The sequence below is a fragment of the Onychomys torridus genome, chromosome 4 (genome assembly GCF_903995425.1).
Source record: "Onychomys torridus chromosome 4, mOncTor1.1, whole genome shotgun sequence".
Classification (NCBI taxonomy): domain Eukaryota; kingdom Metazoa; phylum Chordata; class Mammalia; order Rodentia; family Cricetidae; genus Onychomys; species Onychomys torridus.
The window spans coordinates 35,921,001-35,942,000 of NC_050446.1; the positions used below are offsets into that span (position 1 = coordinate 35,921,001).

General features: G+C 43.2%; 1 protein-coding gene across 1 annotated transcript in view; it reads right to left on the reverse strand.

Annotated features, from left to right (window-relative positions):
- Positions 1-21,000, reverse strand: part of Ccdc148 (coiled-coil domain containing 148) — a 188,046-nt gene that overhangs the window by 130,142 nt on the left and 36,904 nt on the right. Inside the window, exons 8-9 of the mRNA XM_036184725.1 lie at positions 20,832-20,970; positions 16,656-16,862 (exon numbers count right to left, since the gene is read on the reverse strand). Of these exons, the coding sequence (XP_036040618.1) occupies positions 16,656-16,862; positions 20,832-20,970 (346 nt within the window). The remainder of the gene's footprint in view (positions 1-16,655; positions 16,863-20,831; positions 20,971-21,000) is intronic.

Consider the following 21,000-nt stretch of genomic DNA (forward strand, 5'->3'; position numbering starts at 1 on the left):
GATGATGGACTAAACCTCTGAAGTGTAAGCTACCCAATTAGGTATTTTCCTTTATAATAGTTGCCATGGTGTCTCCTCACAGGAAGAGCACTAGTCAGAGAGAAGAGGATTAGTGAGCATGGAAGGGGGAAACAGAGACAATGGGAGTGAATATGGTCAAAATTATTCTACAGGCTGGAGAGATGCCCCCCCCCACACCCCGGGAGGGGGCAGCGGGGAAGCATTTGTTAGAAAGCATGTGTCCAGAACCCTGGCACCAACATAAAAGTGAGAACAAGGATTGACAGCTGAGATTGTTCTCTGACTCCCAGCATGCAGAGGCACACCCTCACACATATCACATACACAAACATACACAAAAATTAATGCTAAAAATACATTATATATACATATGTGTGTGTGTGAAATGTTATAAGGAAACCCATTATCATGTATAGTTAATATATGGTTATAGAAATGCTTAAAACTTTTTAAAAGAATAAAGCAGCTAAGTTTAGTAGCAGGTTAGAAACAGGTGAATAAAGAAATGATAGCCTGAGCCATGTGTGGTGGCGCACGCCTGTAATCCCAGCACTCTGGAGGCAGAGGCAGGTGGATCTCTGTGAGTTCATGGCCAGCCTGGTCTATAAAGTGAGTTCCAGGACAGCCAGGGCTGTTGCACAGAGAAACCCTGTCTTGAAAAACATAAAAGCAAAAACCAACCAAACAAAAAAGAACTGATAGCCTGTACAAATATTAAAGGAGTAATCAACCACTTTTTGGTTGGATTTACCTCATGCTCCATAAGATAAAAGGCATACCTGGCACCATTACTGGGACCAACAAGCTGTGGCTGGACATGTCATGGACCATAAGTGAGAACACACTACTGTTACTCTGATAAGTGGGTGTCATATTGTAAATGACTTACTATATCCATAGATCAGTTAATCTTGCAGTCCCCATTGGAGAAGTTTCCTTTTGCTGTAGATGGCAATTAACACAGATGTCCATAGCTAATCGAGGTACAGAGAATAGGAGATTGGGGAATGCTCAGTCCCAAATGGTTTAACATGCACCTTTCTGCCAAGGGTCAGGGATCATCATGGCAGAGGAAGTGGAAAGACTGTAAGAGCCAGAGGTGGTACATGACTACAAGGGACCTATATCTTCTAGACACCGCAGAGCAGTTACACATACAAACTCTCTGTAGATATGCCAGCACACACAAGACCTGTTCACACTGAAGGCAGACAAAAGTCCCAACATGGAGGGTGGAGGTGAGCATGAAACTCCACTCCTAGCTGAGGATATATTGATAATTAATAGCTGCTGCAAAGGAGGGAGTCAGTTTTTTTTAAGGTGTGGCCCCTAGTAGGTCAATCATATTCCACTGGATGACCACATGTCCAAGAGAATATGATCAGCACAAATTGGACTTGATGGGTGTTACAACAAAAATGAAGACACAAAATTGGGGGTGGGGTGGGGTGGATGAGAGTAGATATGAAAGGAGTTGGGAGAAGAAGTGATATAATCAAGATAAATTGTGTTAAATTCTCAAATAAGTAATAAAATACTTTAAAATAGAAGTAGTTAAAAAAGAATTGATTGTAAGATGAATTTTTAAACATATTAATAAAAAAAAAACCAGAGCCAGATACTGGGGTGAAAAATTGAGAAATCAGAGAAACAGACAGACAACCTCACCTCACTGACACCTCAATCTCCAAAGAGACCTACTTCCTGTATACCCATGCCTATAGGCCTTTCTGTTCTGCCATCTCATTTTCTCTCTCCACCCAGTTATATCACTTCCTTTTTCTACCCAGCTCTGTCACTTCCTGTCTGTTTGTACAGGCCTCCAGATCTTAATGGTTAGTGCTGGGATTAAAGGTATGTTACCACCATGCCTGGCTCTGTTCCCAGTGTGGCCTTGAACTCACAGAGATCCATCTGGATCTCTGCCTCCAGAGTGATAGGATTAAAGGCATGTGCTACCATTGTCTGACCTCTGTGTTTACTATAGTGGCTGGCTTTTTCCTCTGATCCTCAGATAAACTTTATTAGAGTGCACAATATATTGGGGACACAATATATCACCACAATTGATAGCCTGTAATACAAAGACAAAGGAATTATTAAGACTAACAAGGCAGGAAGGCTTGCTCTACAATAAACCAAGACTAATTATAAAGCTATGGGAATTAAGACAGGAAAGCACTGGCCCATGATTACATATAGACAAATGAAACAGAATGGAGGCTCTGGAAATAGATCCACACATTTAGAGTCATTTCCCTTTTGGTGCAGATGGAACCACAGGACAGTGAGAAAGGACAGAATAAGCTGCTAGGACAACTGGGCATCCTTATGATAAAAAAGGAAAATGGGGCCTTTATTTTATTGCACTAAGAAAATGTTCCAAGTAGATCATAGGCCTGAGTATCAAAGGCAAGTAGCAAAACTTCTAGAAGATTAAAAAGAAGATGGGCTCTCATAGAGAACAATGGTGCCTACACACTTCCTAAACACCACAGGCAAGACCTTAGTGTTTGCAGCTCCTTCTGTGCAGACAGCACTTCCCCAATATGCTTCCTTCTTTCCTTTTCCAAGATTTCCTGCTGTCAGCGTCATAAAACTGTCTCCAGTCTATAAGTTACTAAACTCCTTCCTCTTCCAGTCCATGTGTACTTTTCTTGACTTGGTGTTTGCTCCCTTGCTCTTAGCCCTCACCTCTCTTAGGCATAGATAATGCTTATTCATCTATGTGTCACTCAACATCCAACAGGTAAGATCCACAAGGTTTGGAATTTTGGATTCTTTCCCATGTTCTTCATAGAATGCTAGCATAAAAATCAGCACTCACTAAATATTCACTGAATGAACAAATTCACCCATCCTTCCGCCCTCTTCATCCACACAGTAATGACAACAGAAACATGGTGCCTTTGTCCCCTCCTCCTTCCTCACACAGTCCTGTACATCTCATTTCCTGAACACTCTCTGCCCCTTCCTCTCTGTCTGTTATTGTCACTGTAGTTCAGATGCCCACAAATCCCTCACTTAGACTGTAGCAATGGATTCCCAGCTGCCTGTAGATAGCTTTTCATAAAATTCATCTTTATTCTCACCAACCACAGTTATGGGATATCTTAAAGCTTTTCCCTTCTCCACCAAAACCTAACAGCTCCCCATCAAATCATACACCAAAACGCTACCTCCTTGACATTGCTCACAAGGCCCTGCAAAATCAGGCACCTCTTTAGCTCATCTTTCCATATTCTTTGCCCTATAAATTATGAAGAAATATCAAACTGGCTTCATACCCCAACACACTGTTTATGAAAGATTGACTATGAATTCCCAGTGTCTAGAATGTCCTCCCATGCCTATGTTACAAAGCTGACACCATTTTGGGGGCTGATGCTTAGTTGGTGGCCTCCTCAGTGTTGACCACACAATTCATCCCTCCTATAGACTCCTTCCTTTCTCCTACAACTTTTATCAACTTTCTCCAAAGGGATTTACCATGCTCCAAGCTGACTGTATCTATGTCCCTTGTCTCTTCTACAGGAAGATGAGCTCCCTAAGGTTGTTATATTCATCTCTTAATGCCTTCTACCTATAACAGTGCCTGACTCATGGGGGGCAGTATACAAAAGCCTGTTGTTGAATGAGGAAATGAATGACTTGCATTGTGTCAAAGAAACATAATTTTGTAAAAATCAGAAAGTATATTATTAGCAATAAGCAACTTAGCAGCTTTCAAGTACTCAGGCATTCAGTGTGTACCTTTTACAAATCCCATTCTTGTGAAAGTAAAGAACTCGGCAAAGAGCCCAGAAGAATCATTTGAACTGCCTCATGTGGTTCTTTCATGCCCGGAAACTTGATTCTCTTTATTACAGATGCCTCAGGCACTGACACATCGTTTTCTTGGGGTTTTGTTGCCATCATCTTTAACTTTATTCCTTTCCTAGTCTGCCTTTCTCACTCCCAGAGGAGAATTTGCATCAAGCCACTACAGCCAAATGGTTACATGACAATACATCCAGGAAAGACTCAAATGATTATTTTAGATGTTTTCAAAATTGGGGGGCGGGGGCGGGTTTCTTGAGGAGTTCATAGGAAAATACTCTAACTGGAATCATTTTGGCTACAACCAGCCTGATAGCCAACACCAAGAGGATGCTGCTCAGGGTGCTGGATGCTCCACTAGGCGGGATATACTTGAACATCACTGAAATAGAAACAGAGGTTTTCTCTAAAAAAATGATGGGTTTATTTTCTTTCTTGTTGCCCAGGGAGGTCTATGAAAATAAATGATACATTAAGAGACAATCCTTGTCTGCCCATTTGCAAACCATCAATACTATTTCAAGATGCTTTTTGATGAAAGCTTCCCCATGCTCTCTGGGGTAAAAGCAAGGAGTCAGGACTTGAATCTTTCTACACAATTATCCCCTCACTTGGTGCCTAATGACTCCCGGGTATGATGATGCCAGAGTAATAGAGCAATTGCAAATGGCAGATCTGTCCTCTGAGTTCCTAATGTCAGAAAATGTGTGTGTGTGTGTGTGTGTGTGTGTGTGTGTGTGTGTGTGTGTGTGTGTCTGCTGTAACACAGAGAGAGCCCTGGCATTATGAAAATGGTGGGAACTATCTCATGTACAACTATTCAGTGAAGCTAATGCTATCAACAGATTTTACAATGCAATTTGCTTAATTGTGAACATCAAAGGTATGAGTGATGTGAAACACAAGCAAACTATCAGAAAACATACATGGGTACAACAAAATTCCTCCCGCCATACAGGTTAATGGTGGTGTTTACCACCATTAGGATTAGGATGGGGATCAGCCATCAGTGGTCCAAAGATGAATTAAAAATGCTTTCCTCCTTTTGGATGTTTAGTGAGAAACCAGCAGTGGACATAAGTGCCACACAAGCATGATAACCAGCGTTTGTGTTCCCAGAACCTACATAAATGTTGGGGGGGGGGATGGTACCCTCCCTATAACTCCAGCTTTCAAAACATAGGGACAAGATCTCCAGAGCAAGCTGGCTAGCCCGACTAGTCACATATGTGAGCTTAGGTTCAAGTGACATCCTGCCTCATTGAATATTATGGAAAGCAATTAAAGAAGACTTTTAGAATCAGCCTCAGGCCTCTATATGCTTGCAAACACATGTGCATGTACACTTGTACACCTCAATATATACAAACATGCATTCACACTGCACAAACAGAACACAATACATACACATTAAAAATGAACTATTTTTTACACTAGAAAATGGTGGTGCATGCCTTTAATCCCAGCACTCAGGAGGCAGAACCAGGCAGATCTCTGTGAATTCAAGGCCAGCCTTGTCTACAGATTGAGATCCAGGACAGGGACCAAAACTACATAGAGAAACCCTGTCTCAAAAAACCAAAAAAAAAAAAGAAGAATTATTTTTATCATTAATATTTGAGACTTCTTTATAAATAATATATCTTATTTTTCATTAGACATTAAATATACAAATATATTCTTTCAATGCTTAGCCTGTCTTTTTTTATTGTCTTGTGTCTTTTTAGTGTTTGGCGGATATTTAATTAATCTTTTTTTTTTTCTTGTAGAGATAATACATCAGACGTCACATCTAGAATATCTTTTTCCAACTTCAGATTGTAAAAATTCCCTCCATGTTGTCTTTACATGTAGGTTTATGATCCTTGAATCATGTTTTTTAAAGGGCATGAGGTAGGAATTGAGGGTATTTGTGTGTAATGTAGATAGTCAATGGTTCACAATAATTTTCCACTTTGGATTAATTAACTTTATATCTTTGCTCAAAACCGACTGGGCTATGATGTATAAATTTATTTCTGGATATCCTATTCTATTCCCTCAGACATGTTTATGGGTCTCTTTAAATTGTCGTGTATTTTTTTCCCACAGGTATTTTTAAAACCCTGACTTTCCAACTTCGAGTTGTGACTCCCCTCTTTAATTATCCAGAACTTGATATTACGGCTGACTTATTTTTTTATTGCACACAGTCACAGTAAGATACAAACATCTATATTCCAGACCAAGTATCTTCATTTGCAAAACATCTTGTGAGATATTGTTATGACTTGCCACTGAGATATAAGGCTGTCATCATAAAGAGCATTAAAAGGTACAGCCTCTTTCAAACTTTATCAGCTAGACCCAAGGCAGATGAATCAGCTTTTAAAACTAAGGCATTTTAAGAGTTTGACGACTTGTAATATTTTACTTGGAAATAGTATGTAGATTCATCAAGTATTCAAATCCTGCGGAATTTTAATTAGCTACCTGCCAAGACCCAGAGACAGTGCAAAACAGCAGCATATAGGAATTGCAATCTACTGCTATGACCAAAGAAAGACTTTCTGGCATTGATCTGAGGGTTCCTAGGAGCTCCCTTGCCTCTCTCAATGTTGCGTATACACACTCCCCACAGGGAACTTCTCCATGAATATCTCCCCACTGTAGAGCCTACAGGGAAGAACACCATGCTAACACCAATTATGCTGATGGTACACGGCACAGTCAATTATGCCAAGGCATCACTAAGTAAATGTCTTAAGTCGGCAAAAACTGTTTAATCTTTAATTCATGTGATACACTGGACATCTAAATTCTCCAATTATTGTCTTTTTTTCCTTGCTCTAACCAAGAAAGTATATTATGTATGGATAACTAACATCTAAGATGCAACTTCTATGTCTTCTATTACTCAGCAAGTATTTCCTGAGATGATTCCAGAAATTTAAATAAAAGTAAATGACATCTATGAACACTATTATTACTATGTGATGAACACATCATTTCCCTGTATATGGTGTGTGTGTGCGCGTGTGTGTGTGCGTGTGTGTGTGTGTGTGTGTGTGTGTGTGTGTGTGTGTGTGTAATTTAGGCAAATGGCTGATAGCTAAGTTGTGGGGACCACTTCTATCTAAAGGTAATCTGAAGTAGGGTCTTTTGTGTCTGCAGGACCATTTCCTGCATATGCTGTGCTATGTTTTGAATGTGAATGTCTCTGCAAGCACATGTGTTTGAAAGCTTGGTCCCCAACCAATGATCCTGCTTTAGAAGGTTATGGAACTGTTAGAAGGTGGGTTCTAGCTGGAAAAAGTAAGTCATGAAGGAAGGTGACTTTGAAAATTACAGCCTAGCCCTGGTTCTGGCTAACGGTCTCAGCTTCCTGGTCACTACTTAGGCTGGGCTAGAACTTTGAGTCCAAACCTGCACTGTGTTCTCTGACCTCCAGGATCCCTATTCAGCTCCCAGCCATCTCACACCTGTTCTTTGTTGGTCTGTTGCTATCCCTCCTGCACGTTTAGAGATTACAGGATGGAAAAGGTTTAAAAATTGTCCCCATCTTCATTTCGGAGGTTCTGTACCTCTAAAATCCTCCTTTACCTCTAAAATCCTCCCCACCTTAAACCCAGCTCCCTTTGCAGCCCAGATTCTCCTGCCGATGCTGTTCTCCTCCAATCATGTGATATACCTCTCCATTCCATATTGAAAATAGATCCATGAAGAAATGCAGTGTGAATATATCTTATTTCAAAGATCTGACCTACGCATTGATTGTCAAATACCTATAAAACCTTTTAAATTTGTATTTATAGTTGGAATAGGAGTCAGTCCCACAACAGACATCCATCACCCCTGGAATTACACTCAGAAAACTCCCCATCTGGATTTGAGTATTTCATGTCTGACTGGTGGAACCCAGTTCCAAGGCTCTTCTCCAACAACAAAAGGAGGCTGAAGCAAGAGGAAGTAATAGAGAGAACTGACACTGGAAGGGGTCAGCGAGTGAGTTCAGATGGTGCTTATTCAAAACACCATTGTCTAATTCACATGATCTCATTTCTGTAACTATTAAGGGGTTCATATCCAGGTCATTCAGCCAACTAGAAATGGAAATGGGGCCACAGAAAATGAGATAGGAAGAAGAAAACCAAGAGCCAGGTGATCTGATTCACATGTGACATATACCCCAGCTTTATAGGTAGCAAATTTATTTTTAGAACTACATCTAACATCTTAGCATACCCAGTGTTGATAATTAAGCCTTATACTTTGCTTCCTAATGACTTTGCACATGATATACTTGCTTCCACAGCAAGCTTCCTCATAAATAAAGTAGAAAGACGGTAATAGAAACATCACTCTGTCAGGAGGTATTGAGAAGGAGAAAAATGCCTGCAGCTTATACACATCACTTCAACAGAATTTACAGAGGACCTATCGTAGTGCGAACACTGGAAAATGTATTGGGGGAGAGGAGAGGTTTATAGAGTACCAAGATGAAGAAAATGGGGTGTTGCTTACAGTTGCATTGCTGATGGGGATTTTTCAGTGTGCTATAACCATAACCACTGGCAAGCCGGAGTTAGGTACCAGGGGCCAGAGAGAACAAAGAATGTATTAAATCTAATTATAGATGCAGTGAAGTCTTTCTGCAGCAAGCATTTGAACTGAGTCTTGGAGATGGTCAAGATATAACCAGGCAAAGGAGACTGGAGAAACATGCCAGCAAAGCCAACAGCAGCGGGCAAAAGTACAGAGCTGGGGGAGAAAACAGTGTTCAGTGTGGTTCCAGGAAGCAAGAAAGTGAATTCTGGTGACCTGGTCTTCCTCGCATGCAGAGTGTAAAGTCGGGGGTGTTGGGGAAGGAAGCTAAGAAGGGAGTCTTGTCCAATTTACTGAAGACCTGGAAACCCATTAAGAAGTTTGCCCATTGTTATAAGCCAAGGCAAGCTACTAAGGAATTAGCAAAGGTAGAAAATAGCTTTTTTTTTTTTGTAAAAGAAACAAAAACAAAACAACAACAAAAGCCTTTTTCTTCCCTCCCCCAGCACGTTCCTCATCCTCCTCCTCCCCCTACTTCGACTACTACTTTTCCATTGTGGTCTTTGTTGAGAACAAGTCTTGCTCTGTAGCCAGGCATTCACAGAGGCAGAAGATGTGCCACCACCTCTGACTGCTGGAAGGTTCAGGGCCACATTATCACTCAGGCTCTGAACTGAGTTTTAGACAGAATTCTGCCCCGTATTTAAGGGAAAGACTTCAAAAGAGTAGAAAGTAAGCCCAAGTGTCAGAGTGCACAGTTTAGGAACTGAGCCAGGGGCCCAATGATGGCAAGGAAAGGGTACAGGTTAAATTAGACAAACTCCCAATGTTATCAAGTGAATATAACAGTGAGGGAGAAGAAGAAGCTAAGGTTCAAGAAAAAAGTACAATTTACTGCAGGGAACTCAAGATTTCCATTTTTGATGTTGGGTTTGAGGCATCTGGAGATTTCTAAAATTAATCTAATCAGTGTGTCACTAGGCAGACTCAGGAGAGAGTTATTGGGACTTCCCAAAGCATCTGAGAGAGGAATGGTCAATGAAAGAAAATAAGGACAGCCGGGCGGCGGCGGTGGCGCATGCCCTTAATCCTAGCATTCAGGAGGCAGAGGCAGGTGGATCTCTGTGAGTTTGAGGCCAGCCTGGCCTACAAAGCGAGTTCCAGGAAAGGCGCAAAGCTACACAGAGCAACACTGTCTCGAAAAAAAAAAAAAAGAAAAAGAAAAAAAGAAAAGAAAAGAAGAACAATGGCCCACGGAAGACACGCAGATGACAGCAGGGCTTTAGAACTCTGTGGACAAGGAGACATAGGATGTAGCAATGGGAACCTCTTAACAGAACTCAAGAGAGTAGAGAATGAGAAAGGTGGTGATTGACAGTTCACATGGAGAGGAACAGCATGGGGATGAAAACTTCTAATGGATTAGGTCACATGGGTCACTTGTAACCTTGAACAGAAAACTATAGAGGTCCAGGAGCCAAATGAATGCTGCAGGAAGACTGTTTTCACATGGAAGGACAGAGATGACCTCTTCCAGTGCAGAGCAAGAGGTTTCCTTGGAGAGGAAGGGGTCTATAAGTTGAGGAAAGCACTAAGATCAAAGAACAAGAAAACACACGAAGTAGAAAGTCTGCAGGCTCCAGTATCTGGGGGAAAAGTAGCAAGCATTATGGAGGATTGGACCTGAACATGCAGGTGGCGTTGTTGGGAACATCCATAGGAAGCCTGGCCAGGAAGCCTGGCACTATCAAGAGCAGAAAGACGCACAGTGTGAGGGAATGAATAGGAGTGATTTTATTTCCCATTGATATAATTTTCTTGATAACCAGGAGGTTGTCTGTCACTGAGTCTGGGCATCTGGGCGCGTAGTATTAGGCAAACACAGGTGGCCATTATAACAGTCACAAAAGGAATGGGCAGGGTGGGGGAACAAGCCTCCTAGGCTGTATGAGAATCTAGAGGGTGCTGTCTTCTCCACAGCAGTACATCGTCATTCAGCACGGAAGCAAAGAAAGTCACTGGCTAGACATCTCTGGGATGTCTAGACATCACTTCAGCTGCAGACAGGATGGAAGATTTGCCTGTAGAACAGGATGGTCTGAGCTGGACACGGGGTAAGGACTGCAGGGTTTGTGGGAGCAGGAGATGTGAGCACATACTTCTTCTGTCTCATCCCGAGAGTGAGAGTCCTAACCAACTCTGCTTTGCTACAGCAACCATAACTGACAGACCACCAAAAAGATAAAGAATGGGCAGGCATTCAGCATTCCAAAATTCTTTTATTACTTTTCTTAAGACACAAATCATCTAACTCACTCCCCCAAAGACCTTTTAAATTCTCAGTCTGAGAACAAAATTATGGTTAAATGTTTAATTAATGTTTATTTTAGCTTTTGAAAGGTCAAATTTATGATACAATGAAGTAATAATTTTCCCACCTTCTGTGGGTCTAATGCACAGCACACCTGGGGCCAACAGTATAATAAATATCTTCTATTATTCTGTGGTGTTCTTGTATGCAAACCTGTGTGGAGCCGAGACAGTGTTGAGTTTCAAGCTGAATGAGCTAGTCTGAACCTTAGGCAGCCACTTCATCTCTCAGGACTCAGCTTTCAGGTTTGTAAACTGATGGGGAAGGAATAAATCTCGTGGTTTCTTCCATGTCAAAAATCGTAAGCATAATTGAACATTGTAAATAACTGTACAATTCACAGATTTATCTCTTTCCTTTTATGATATATTTTCATCCCAGCTATTTACTGAGTCATAGTCCCTCATTAGGAATGCAAATTCTGATAACACTATATCTCCAGGATAATAAAAGCTACTTCACCACAGCTTTGTGTTCATATTTCTCTACTTCTTATTCCCACTCACCTTTTGGAGGGTGCATTCATTCGCCCTTGTCTGTTTTCTGTTGTTATAGCCAAACATCTGAAGTAAAATAACCCCTAAAGAATTTTGTGTGTTTTGCAATGCTGATGGCTAGAGGGTCCAAATAGGATGGTGCCAGTAACCTAGTGAGGGCATCTGGTGGCTTCACTTCATGATGGAGAAGCAGAAAGAGAGCCAACTGCATGCAAGGGGGCACATGCCTTGCTTTAAAACAGCACATTCTCACGTGAGCAAATGAACACTGTGGGAACAGCATCAATCCTTTCCCAGGAAGTGTTCCCATCATGACCTAACTACCTCCCAACAGGCCCGCTCCCAGCACACAAATCTTGGGGGACACACTCAGACCAAATCCAACCCCTGGTGGCCTTTTGTGGTCACATCTCTTCTGGGAGACAATACCTGTGCTGTCTCCCAGGCAGCCAGGCACTGCAGGGTCACCTTCACATGTCAGCTGAAGTTGGGGACTGAGCAGACTATCAGAAAGACTCCATGGACAGCAGGAAGCACTCAGTAGACTATTGACACCCTGAACAGAGTGATGTGTGGGAAATAATCACAGCAGCATTTTATGACTTATAGATCCCACTTTGTGACTCATAGAGTCCATTCCTCCTATCACCAGATGCAAGTTCAGCAGACTAGGGGCTCTAAGTCATAAACCACACTCTATGAAGTCAGTGTCCAGTTACAGTAGATCGGGATCCTTTCCTCTCTGATCATAAAATGACTCTCTTTCCATTTATACCGGAACCTTTGACCTTCAGGACCCACAGGAACATGACAGAAGAGGAAAGGCAAGACAAGGAGAGAAGAGCACTCTGATGTCACTGATGTTTTAGAGCTAGACCCAGCTGGTAGCTAATGCTGGCTCTTGCTGCCTAGCAGTTCCATCACTGTGTTTGCTAGCTGGACTGTCCCTAGAAAAATGTCCCTACTGGGTCATGCACATTTTCATCTGACTACTGCCATTCTACCTTAGTGTGGGGGTCCTCTTCACCTTTTGTGGGGATCCATTTAGGCACAAAAATCCTGCCTGGGCAAGATACCCTTGACAATGACCTCTTACAATAGACCAGCACTAACTAGGGCACATAAAAAATTGATGAGTAGTATTTCATTAGGATCTCCCAGCTTCCATTTAGGTATAGAAAGTTGAAAAGAATGTCACTCTTACTTGCACAGCAAAAAATTTAAAAGCTGACTCACCTACATCCAAATTTTTCACAGACCCATCAGTATAGAGCCCACAGGGCAATAACCCAGTCAGCACAGAGGCCTCTAAGAACACGTGTGATATGAGAGGCGGCTCCCCTACAGCAGAGCACCTGGGAAGCTGAGGCCACTGTGTGTGGGAGCAGGAAGACAGCAGCTAGAACTCTGTAATGAATTGATAAATTTTAATGCTTTTCACATTTTGATGATTTAGCAGAGCATGAAAGCATGGAGCCAGCAGAAGCGACAGACACAGGGGAATTTGTGCCCACTTTTGGCCTCTACTGCGCTGATCTCAGAGCACTCGAAAAAAAGATGGGGGCCAGGGTCTCCAGGGAAAGGTAGCTTCTAATGGCAGTGCAGGTGTACAAGGGAGGAGCTGAAGATGGGGATATAGTACAGGTATGTAGGGAAGGGCAGCAAGCCCACAGAGCAGGAGAGCAGACCCCCTGGAGCTGCAAAGAAACCATCCTCTTCTGGGAGTGGTAGGAAACCATCTCCCTCACAAGAACCATTAAAGGCATCAGACAATTAGTCTTGGGGAACGTGTCCTTGGGACACTGGTGAGGCCTGAGCCCCAAGGCCCCGGGACTGTGGATGAATGAGGAAGGCAGAGTACCTCTTCCCTATAGGTACTCGTGTCCAGTGTCTAGTGACAGCCTAGCGCAGGAGAAGGGATAGAGTGAGAGGTGAAAGATTCCCTCAGAGGCAGAGTCACAGGAAAGCCTAAAGCTCCCTACCACACAATAAACAAAGGACAGCAGTCTTGAAAGGACCACCACACCTGAACAGAGGCATCAGCAGCAGGATAAAAAGGAGAGAACTGCTGAGACCAAACACTGTTAACAGTTTTGCTCATTCAAGGTCACTGCCAAAGAGTGCGGAGAGAAGCAGTGGGTTGGGAGAAAATAAAAAGAAACAGACGTGTGTAGAGAATATGTAAAGAGCATCCAACAAGGAACAGAAAAGCAGGGGACCTGGGAGTGGAACAGGTAAGGCTTGAGTGGAAGGTTCGCTGGCTGGACAGCGAACATAAAGATTTGCAGTCTTCATCTGAAACACAAGTGAAAGACACAGAGGTCATTACTTACCAGACTCACATCTTTATAGCCACTTTGGGAAACTATTTTAGCATTGTTTACTCAAGCTACGTCCATGCAAACCTTGTGATCGACTCACTCTACTCCCAGAGACCCAACAGAAGTCAGCATGTCTCTTCAGGAAGGTGTGTCCAATTACGTTCAGAATAGCAAAAATCAGCAAGCCATATAAATAAATTGTATGGGTATAAAATGAAATACTATACAACACTAAAAAGAACAAAGTATTCTGAACAAAACAGGTTTAAACAGATATGATGAGCGTAAGAAGTGCAAAGGCAGTATCCTCGATGGTCAGATATGCATCAAGTCACTATAGTAGACAAAACACATCCAACAGAGATAAAGTCAGAGGAGGAGGCAAGAGGACAGTATTTACTAAAAAGAGCCATGAGCAAGTCTCTGAGCCACAGAAATTTGTTCTATATGTGCTATATCATACTCAGTGTTTACATGAAGTATATTAAATGAACTTCATTCCATAGCTCACTTAAGAGTCTGGCTGCAGACCACTCGCAGCACAGGGCTAATGGCAATGCTCACAACGTGAACAGACCCAGGCTAGGAGTGCAAGGACTTGCCCCAGCCCCTGTCCCTGTGTAGATGTAACTGTCTTGTTAAATAAGAAACACAGAGCCAAATACAGAGTTTATAGCCAAGAGGTCAGAACAATAGCTGAGAGCTGAAAACCTTACCCTTCACTGCTGTTGCTGTCTTTCCTCTCCGCAAGAGACCTACTTCTGTGTGTTTTTCTTTTTTATAGACTTTCTGTTCTGCTTTCTCATTGGTTGTAAACCCAACCACATGACCTCCTCATCAGTGCCTGTCTGTACAGACCTCCAGGTCTTCTATGGTTGGTATTGAGATTAAAGGCATGTGTCTCCATGCTGGCTGTATCCTTGAACACACAGAGGTCCTGCCTAGCTCTGCCTCCCAAGTGCTGGGATTAAAGGCATGCACCACCACTGCCCAGCTTCTGCTATGGCTTGCTCTGACACCAAGGCAACTTTATTAATATACAAATAAAATCACATTTTACAAATTTAGTATCACCACATCCCTGTGTTCTCTCTCAGCCTCCAAGGATGAGAAACATGTATCCACTCCACAGCCTGGGGTAGACCCACCTGGAAAAGGCAAATTTTACTTTTTTGGGTTCCAAACTTGTGCTGTGTGAAAAAGAAATCTTCCTACTTTTTAAATGTATGTTTCCTCTAATGTTTTCAGACAGGCATTTGTTTTTAGATATAGTAATCACTGTCTGTTGGAAGCTGTGTGGAACAATTTTGGAGCAGTATATGAGTGCTTGTCCAACAGGTCTCCAAAGCACGCAAGCCCCACAGGGACAGTCTCACTGGGCAAGAACCAGTGGACTTTGGGACAGTGCAGAATATTTCTGGGACCGTGCGGCCTGGATGCTCTCCTCTCATAATATTGATTCTTTTTGTGGTGTTTAGTATCACTTTGTCAGTCATGCATGGGACAGATGTGATCATCCCCAGAAACCCCATTTTTTTCTCCAATATTTTCCTCTAAAATTCTTTGGGAGCTGATGCTTCTCTGGTTTCTTGTCTGGGGGTGCCAGCTGTCATTTGAGACCCCGGGAGCTGTTCTAATTCAGTGCTGATAGGATCGGAGGCAGATCACCTCTATTTCTGTAAATACGGTATTGAACAGGATTTTTGTTCTTGAAAATGCGTGTCTATGTCAATCACCTCTTAGTTTTGTAAACATGGGATGACTTGACTTGATATTCGGCCACGCTAGCAAAATGGTAAGTGTTGTTTTTGATTTAAAGATGTTTCGATGTACAAGTTGGGATTAAAAAAAATAACCATATTTGACATATTTGTTTTTGCCAGAGATTAATGTTGGAGGATAGGGAAAACTTGTTTGTTAGTATGAGAAAACATGCTTGTTTTTTAGATATAAATAAAGAAGGCTGGAGCTACTCAGGGCCGGCCACTTGTGTGACACTAACTCATCTAGTAGTTGGACAGTTCATTTCCGCATGCCCCTTCCCAGTCTCAGGACCTGAACCCAGGCTGTGGCTGGACTGCAGCATCTGCCAGGGTTTTTTTTTTTTTTTTCTAATAAGAGAATAAAATTTCTTGTTGTGCCCTCCTATATTGCTTTGCAGTAAACCAAGCTGACTACATCTTGCTGCACATGAACACAATTTGTTTAATGGCCCCTGTGACTGCAAAGGAATGTGCAGGTTCTCCAGCAGAGCAGCAACAGGTACATTCAGGTCTCATACAGAGACAGCATCTCTGTATTTGCCTGTGTTCAGCAGACATCCAAAACCATCCTTCCAACCACAAGCTCTCCGAGCCTACCGAAGCCCCCTCACTGGGTCAGAAGAGGAACAAAGCCCCAGCTACACCCTCACACCTTGCTGAGGGCCACACATGGCTGCCAAGCTTACCCCCACATGATCCCTAGTGTTCTTGGCCTTTTCAGCTCTTCCGTGTGAATGGAGTCTGGCTCAGTGTCAGACGGCCCCATCTAGCCGCACCTGGCAGCACCTACGTCAGGTGTTAGATGTCGCCATCAAAATTCCAACACAGCCGGTGGTGTTGGCGCACACCTATCATCCGAGCACTCAGGAGGCAGAGGCAAGCCGATCTCTGTGAGTTCAAGGCCAGCCTGGGCTACAAAGCTACACAGAGAAACCCTGTCTCGAAAAACAGACAAAGAAAAACAAACAAAAAAATTCCAACACTAACACCCTGTTATGATAACCTTAGGTGGAGCTTTATGAAATTGCTAATTGCTGGCCTTTTTTTTTTTTTTTAACCTGAATAAAGTGCAATATCTTATGGTTCAAACCAACGGTTTTCATCAAAATGACCTTTCCAGAGAAAGTGAACTTCAGGTAGAATTTGAACAAAAGTAGACATCTTTGTTTGTTGTTTTAGTTTTGGTTTTTGGTTTTCCAGGCAGTGTTTCTCTGTGTGGTCCTGGCTGTCCTCGAAGACACTCTGTAGACCAGGCTGGCCTCCTGAGTGCTGGGAGGAAAGGCATTGGTAGAGTCTTAGGGTACATCCTGGTAACAAAGCACCCATTGCAGCACCTTACCTTGGCTTTCAGATCAGCACACAGTTCCTGCTGTCTCTTCCTGTCCTTGGCCAACATGCTCTCCATTTCATGGGCTGCACAGGCCTCAAGGAGGGTCAGCATGGCTTTCTGTATAAAGTCTTTCCTACTCTTTTCCCAACTGTCTATCAGGATTCTTCTCTGCTCTCCAGCAAAGTGATACTGGTCACAGTATTTCTCATGTTCTACCTACAAGGTAACAGAGAGCAGTTACTTATTATTCTGAAATGGGCCTGGATTTTATGTCACTGTTATGAAATAGATAAGCTTCACTATAATCAATGATTTTGAACAATAAGGACAAACATCCTCACTGTAACCAGGAATAAGACACAAGGTCCAGTCTTCAGAGACTGTGCCTAACTGGAAACTAATGACATCACTTCATTTCTAAGTCCTCCGTTTCCTTGGTAGGATGGAAACAGACCAGGTGGCCCCTGAGATGACTCTAAATTCTAAATGGCAATGTTTCAACAGAGAGAAATCTGTCTCCCATATGCAATTTTAAATATTCTACTTTTAAATCAATTTGGTATGTTAAATGATTACATTATACTTTAGTTAAACAGCATACTTGGATAAAATATTTTTTTAGTGCCACAATAATCTTAGAAAGTCACAGTTTTGCCTTTAATCACTAGAGTGCTCAGATGCTTAAAAGTAATTCTGGTGATGACACCCTTCCAGCCTCCCCCAGCGCCCCAGGAGGGACATGGGTTCTTACACAGGCAGCAGTCACTTCTTTCAATGGTGAATAGTAACTTGGGAAGCACAGAGTCCCAGAGGGAACGCAGAGACAAGGGGTCTGGCATGTCTAAAATCCCTACAGGTGATTCTCAAAATGAGTCACTGCTAGAAGTGAGTTTTTGCTTTTCTAGTGTGGCCTACACCTATGAATATGATCAATTATTTGATCCCTAAGTTGCTAGGCATTAGGGAAAAAAGCAAGATAAGATATGCCCCACATACAGCAATTCTTTAGGAGGAATTAATTAGGAGCATGATAAAGCAGGCCATGGTCTCACTTTAACCAGATACAAAACACATTCTGTAAACCTCTTAGCTTTGTTCTATAAAGCTAAAAATATGCTTAACATTTGTCAATCATCAAGGAAAGGAAGCATACACCATGCAGAAATATATGGTAATCAATCCAATGTAGAAAGTAAATGTGAAAATCTTTATCACATCAATAGTAATAAAATATAAAAAATCTACAGTTACACTTGAGGCAAACAGAACTAATAGGGAATAAAAAGAAACCTCTAATTTGATCAATTAAGAACTTTTTGAAGATCTCTAATGAGTTACTTAAAGACCAGAATTAAATATTTACTACATGGGGACCCGACCCAGCACCATTAACACTGATTGAGGGAAAGAGACCCACACGCCTGCCCCCAGGCAGCCTGCCCAGGGTGGCGAGGAGAAAACACCTGCTGGGCAGGCCCTGCCACAGTCCAGCACTACTACAGTGAGCAAATACATGGTGGGGTTTCAGAGAGAGAGACACACAGAATAGTTCATGTCCTGTGGGAAAAGGCAGATCTGAAGAGGTGAAGGAAGTGAGGAGTGGGCTAAGGTGGATGGCTTCTTTGCCACCCGGGCTGTGGTAATGTCCAGCCGAGGCTTCTGCCAAGGCCCCTGTCTGGGTCTGTGGCCCTGCTGCAGCTCCAGGCTGTGTTGATGTCCGTGACTCCTGATACTATCAAAGGCCAAGAGAATAAGACTGCACAGAGCTGGTCCTGCACCTCACTGGCTGCAGCACTCTGAGAGCAGGCCCTACACCTCGCCTGAGCAGCATGAGAGAGCTGACCCTGTTTGAGGGGGCCACAGGAGAGCTGGCCCTGAGGGCATGAGAGTGAGAGAGCCAGTCCCGCCCGCTTTGTCTGCCATGTGGCGGCATGGGTGAGGGAAAGATGTCCTCCTCCTCCCCCACTTGCCACTTGCAACAACTGAGGGAGCTGACCCTGCCCCTCACCAGCTGCAGCACTCCGAGAGCAGGGCCTATAACCTCGCTTGGGCAGCACAGTAGAGGTGACCCTGTTGGCAGAGGGTGGGGTGAGCCAGCCCCAAGAATGTGAGCATGAGAGATCTGACCCCGTCCCTCATCTGCCATACAGCAGTGTGGGTAAAGGAGAAATGCCCCCCCCCCTCCGCTTACCCCTCACCACCTGTGGCAGTTGGGAGAGCTGGCCCCTGGGTCATAAGAGTAGGAGAGCTGTCCCTGCTCCTCACCAGCTGCAGCACTTGGTAAAATGGCCCCTGCACCTCACCCAGGCAACACAGTAGAGCTGGCCATGCTGGTGTAGGTATGGGAAAGCCAACCTTGAGGGCATGAAAGCAGGAGAACTGTCCCCACCCCTTGCTCCTTGCTGCATGTGGTGGACTAGCCAGGGCAGTACTGAAGAGCTCACCTTGGTAGTGGGAATGTGGGAGAGCTGATGGGCTTACCACCTAGACCCACAACCAGGCCTATGAGTTGGCATCCCAACATCCACCCCATCTATGATCTGTGGGAGCACATGAAGGGGCCAGTCTTTCAGATCCAAAACTGTAGGATCTCCACAACACAAAACAACAGGATATCTAAAAGGAGTCCCAGTGAGGGTCCAGTAATGATGGTGTAACAGAAACCAGAGGCCTCAAAGCAGATCAACGACTCTGCAATGAACATTTGCAAGTAAAGCTGTATGGACTAAAGGGTTCACTGTGTGACTTACCATGTCACACTACAGCTTCCACAGTGAGAGTTTTCTTTCTCTTTTCTCTTAAATGTATTTTATTTTATTGGGGAGGCGGAGGACTGCAAGGGCAGAGGGCTGATAGAAGGGATGGAGAGATGAATGGGATCGAAATGCATGACGTGGAAGACGCAAAGAATAAAAAGGGGTGGTTATCTCTAAAAATTAAATAAAAATAGATATTTACTACATGGGGGTGGAGAGTGGGATGGAGAAGGATAAGGAGAATGGGAGTTGATAGGCATACTAGCTGTATGGTCTTTAATTCAGTTTCTTCACAAGACATTAATGATAACAGTGGTACTTCATCCATTGGCTCGTGAACTAAATGAATTGCACAAGACTGACAGAAAGTAATTGCCAAATGAATGTGAGTGTATATAATTCATGTCTTAATTTGAAACAGTTGCAAAAGTGAGGCATGTGATGTTTCATAGCACAGCCCATTTCAAAGTTAAATCTGTACATGTGTGTTATAAGGTAAGTTATATTGAATTAATTGGGGACATGGTAATGTCTAGATTCTTGCCGTTGTAGTCATGCCCACTACAGAATGAAATAGTAATTTCCCAATTTCTTCTCAGGTAACTTTCAGGTGTGTTTGGTCCCTGAAGTGGCATTTGTGTTTGAGACCATGTGAGAATCAGGCAGAGCTGTGGTGATGGAGACTAGCAACGTTTCCCAGGTAAATGCTGTTTTTCCCAGGCCTAGGATTGATGTGGGGCAGGCTCTGTGGGTAGAAGGTGGGGGCATTCCAGTTTCAGGCAAGGGTCAGATAGGGCAGAATCTCCATAGTGAGCAGGTGCGTGATGGTGTGAACTCCAGGGGGCAAACAGCTGCTCCAGAGCTGGGAAACCATGGTGAAGGTGTCTGGGCAGGTGAGCACAATGTCTTCTCCCAACCTTTACAGACAGGTTTGCAACCTGTCACAGTATCTCCTAAAGTGGGTGAATAAAGATTTCTTAGCGCACTAGTGTCTTACTTAGGGTTTTTCATTGCTGTGAAGAGATACCATGACCATAGCAACTCTTATAAAGAAAACATTGAATTGGGGGTGGCTCACTTAAAGTTTCAGAGGGTCAGTCCACTATGATCATGAAGGAGAACATGGCAGCGTGCAGGCAGACATGGTGCTGGAGCTGAGAGTGCTATGTCTTTCAGGCAACAGGAAGTCAATTAACTGTCACACTGAGGGGAGCTTAAGAAAAAGAGACCTCAAAGTCCTCCCACATGGTGACATACTTCCTCCAACAAGGCCACACCTCCTAATAGTGCCACTCCCTTTGGGGGGCCATTTTCTTTCAAACCACCACTATTTAATAAACATATATTTGTCTTACTAATCATGGACCACTAAACACTGCAACTCACAGGCATAATAGGCTACACATACTTATTATCAGGATGCACTCACCAAATGATGCCTAGATTTGTGAGGAAAATATCTTTGTAACATGTCCAAGTAAAGAGTCCTTCTGCCAAGGAGATTTCCAGGGTACTGCTCTAAGACAGCCTGGTAAATCCACTGCTCTTCTTCACTTAGTTGAAAGTTTCTGGAAGCAATAAAAACGTCACAACACAGA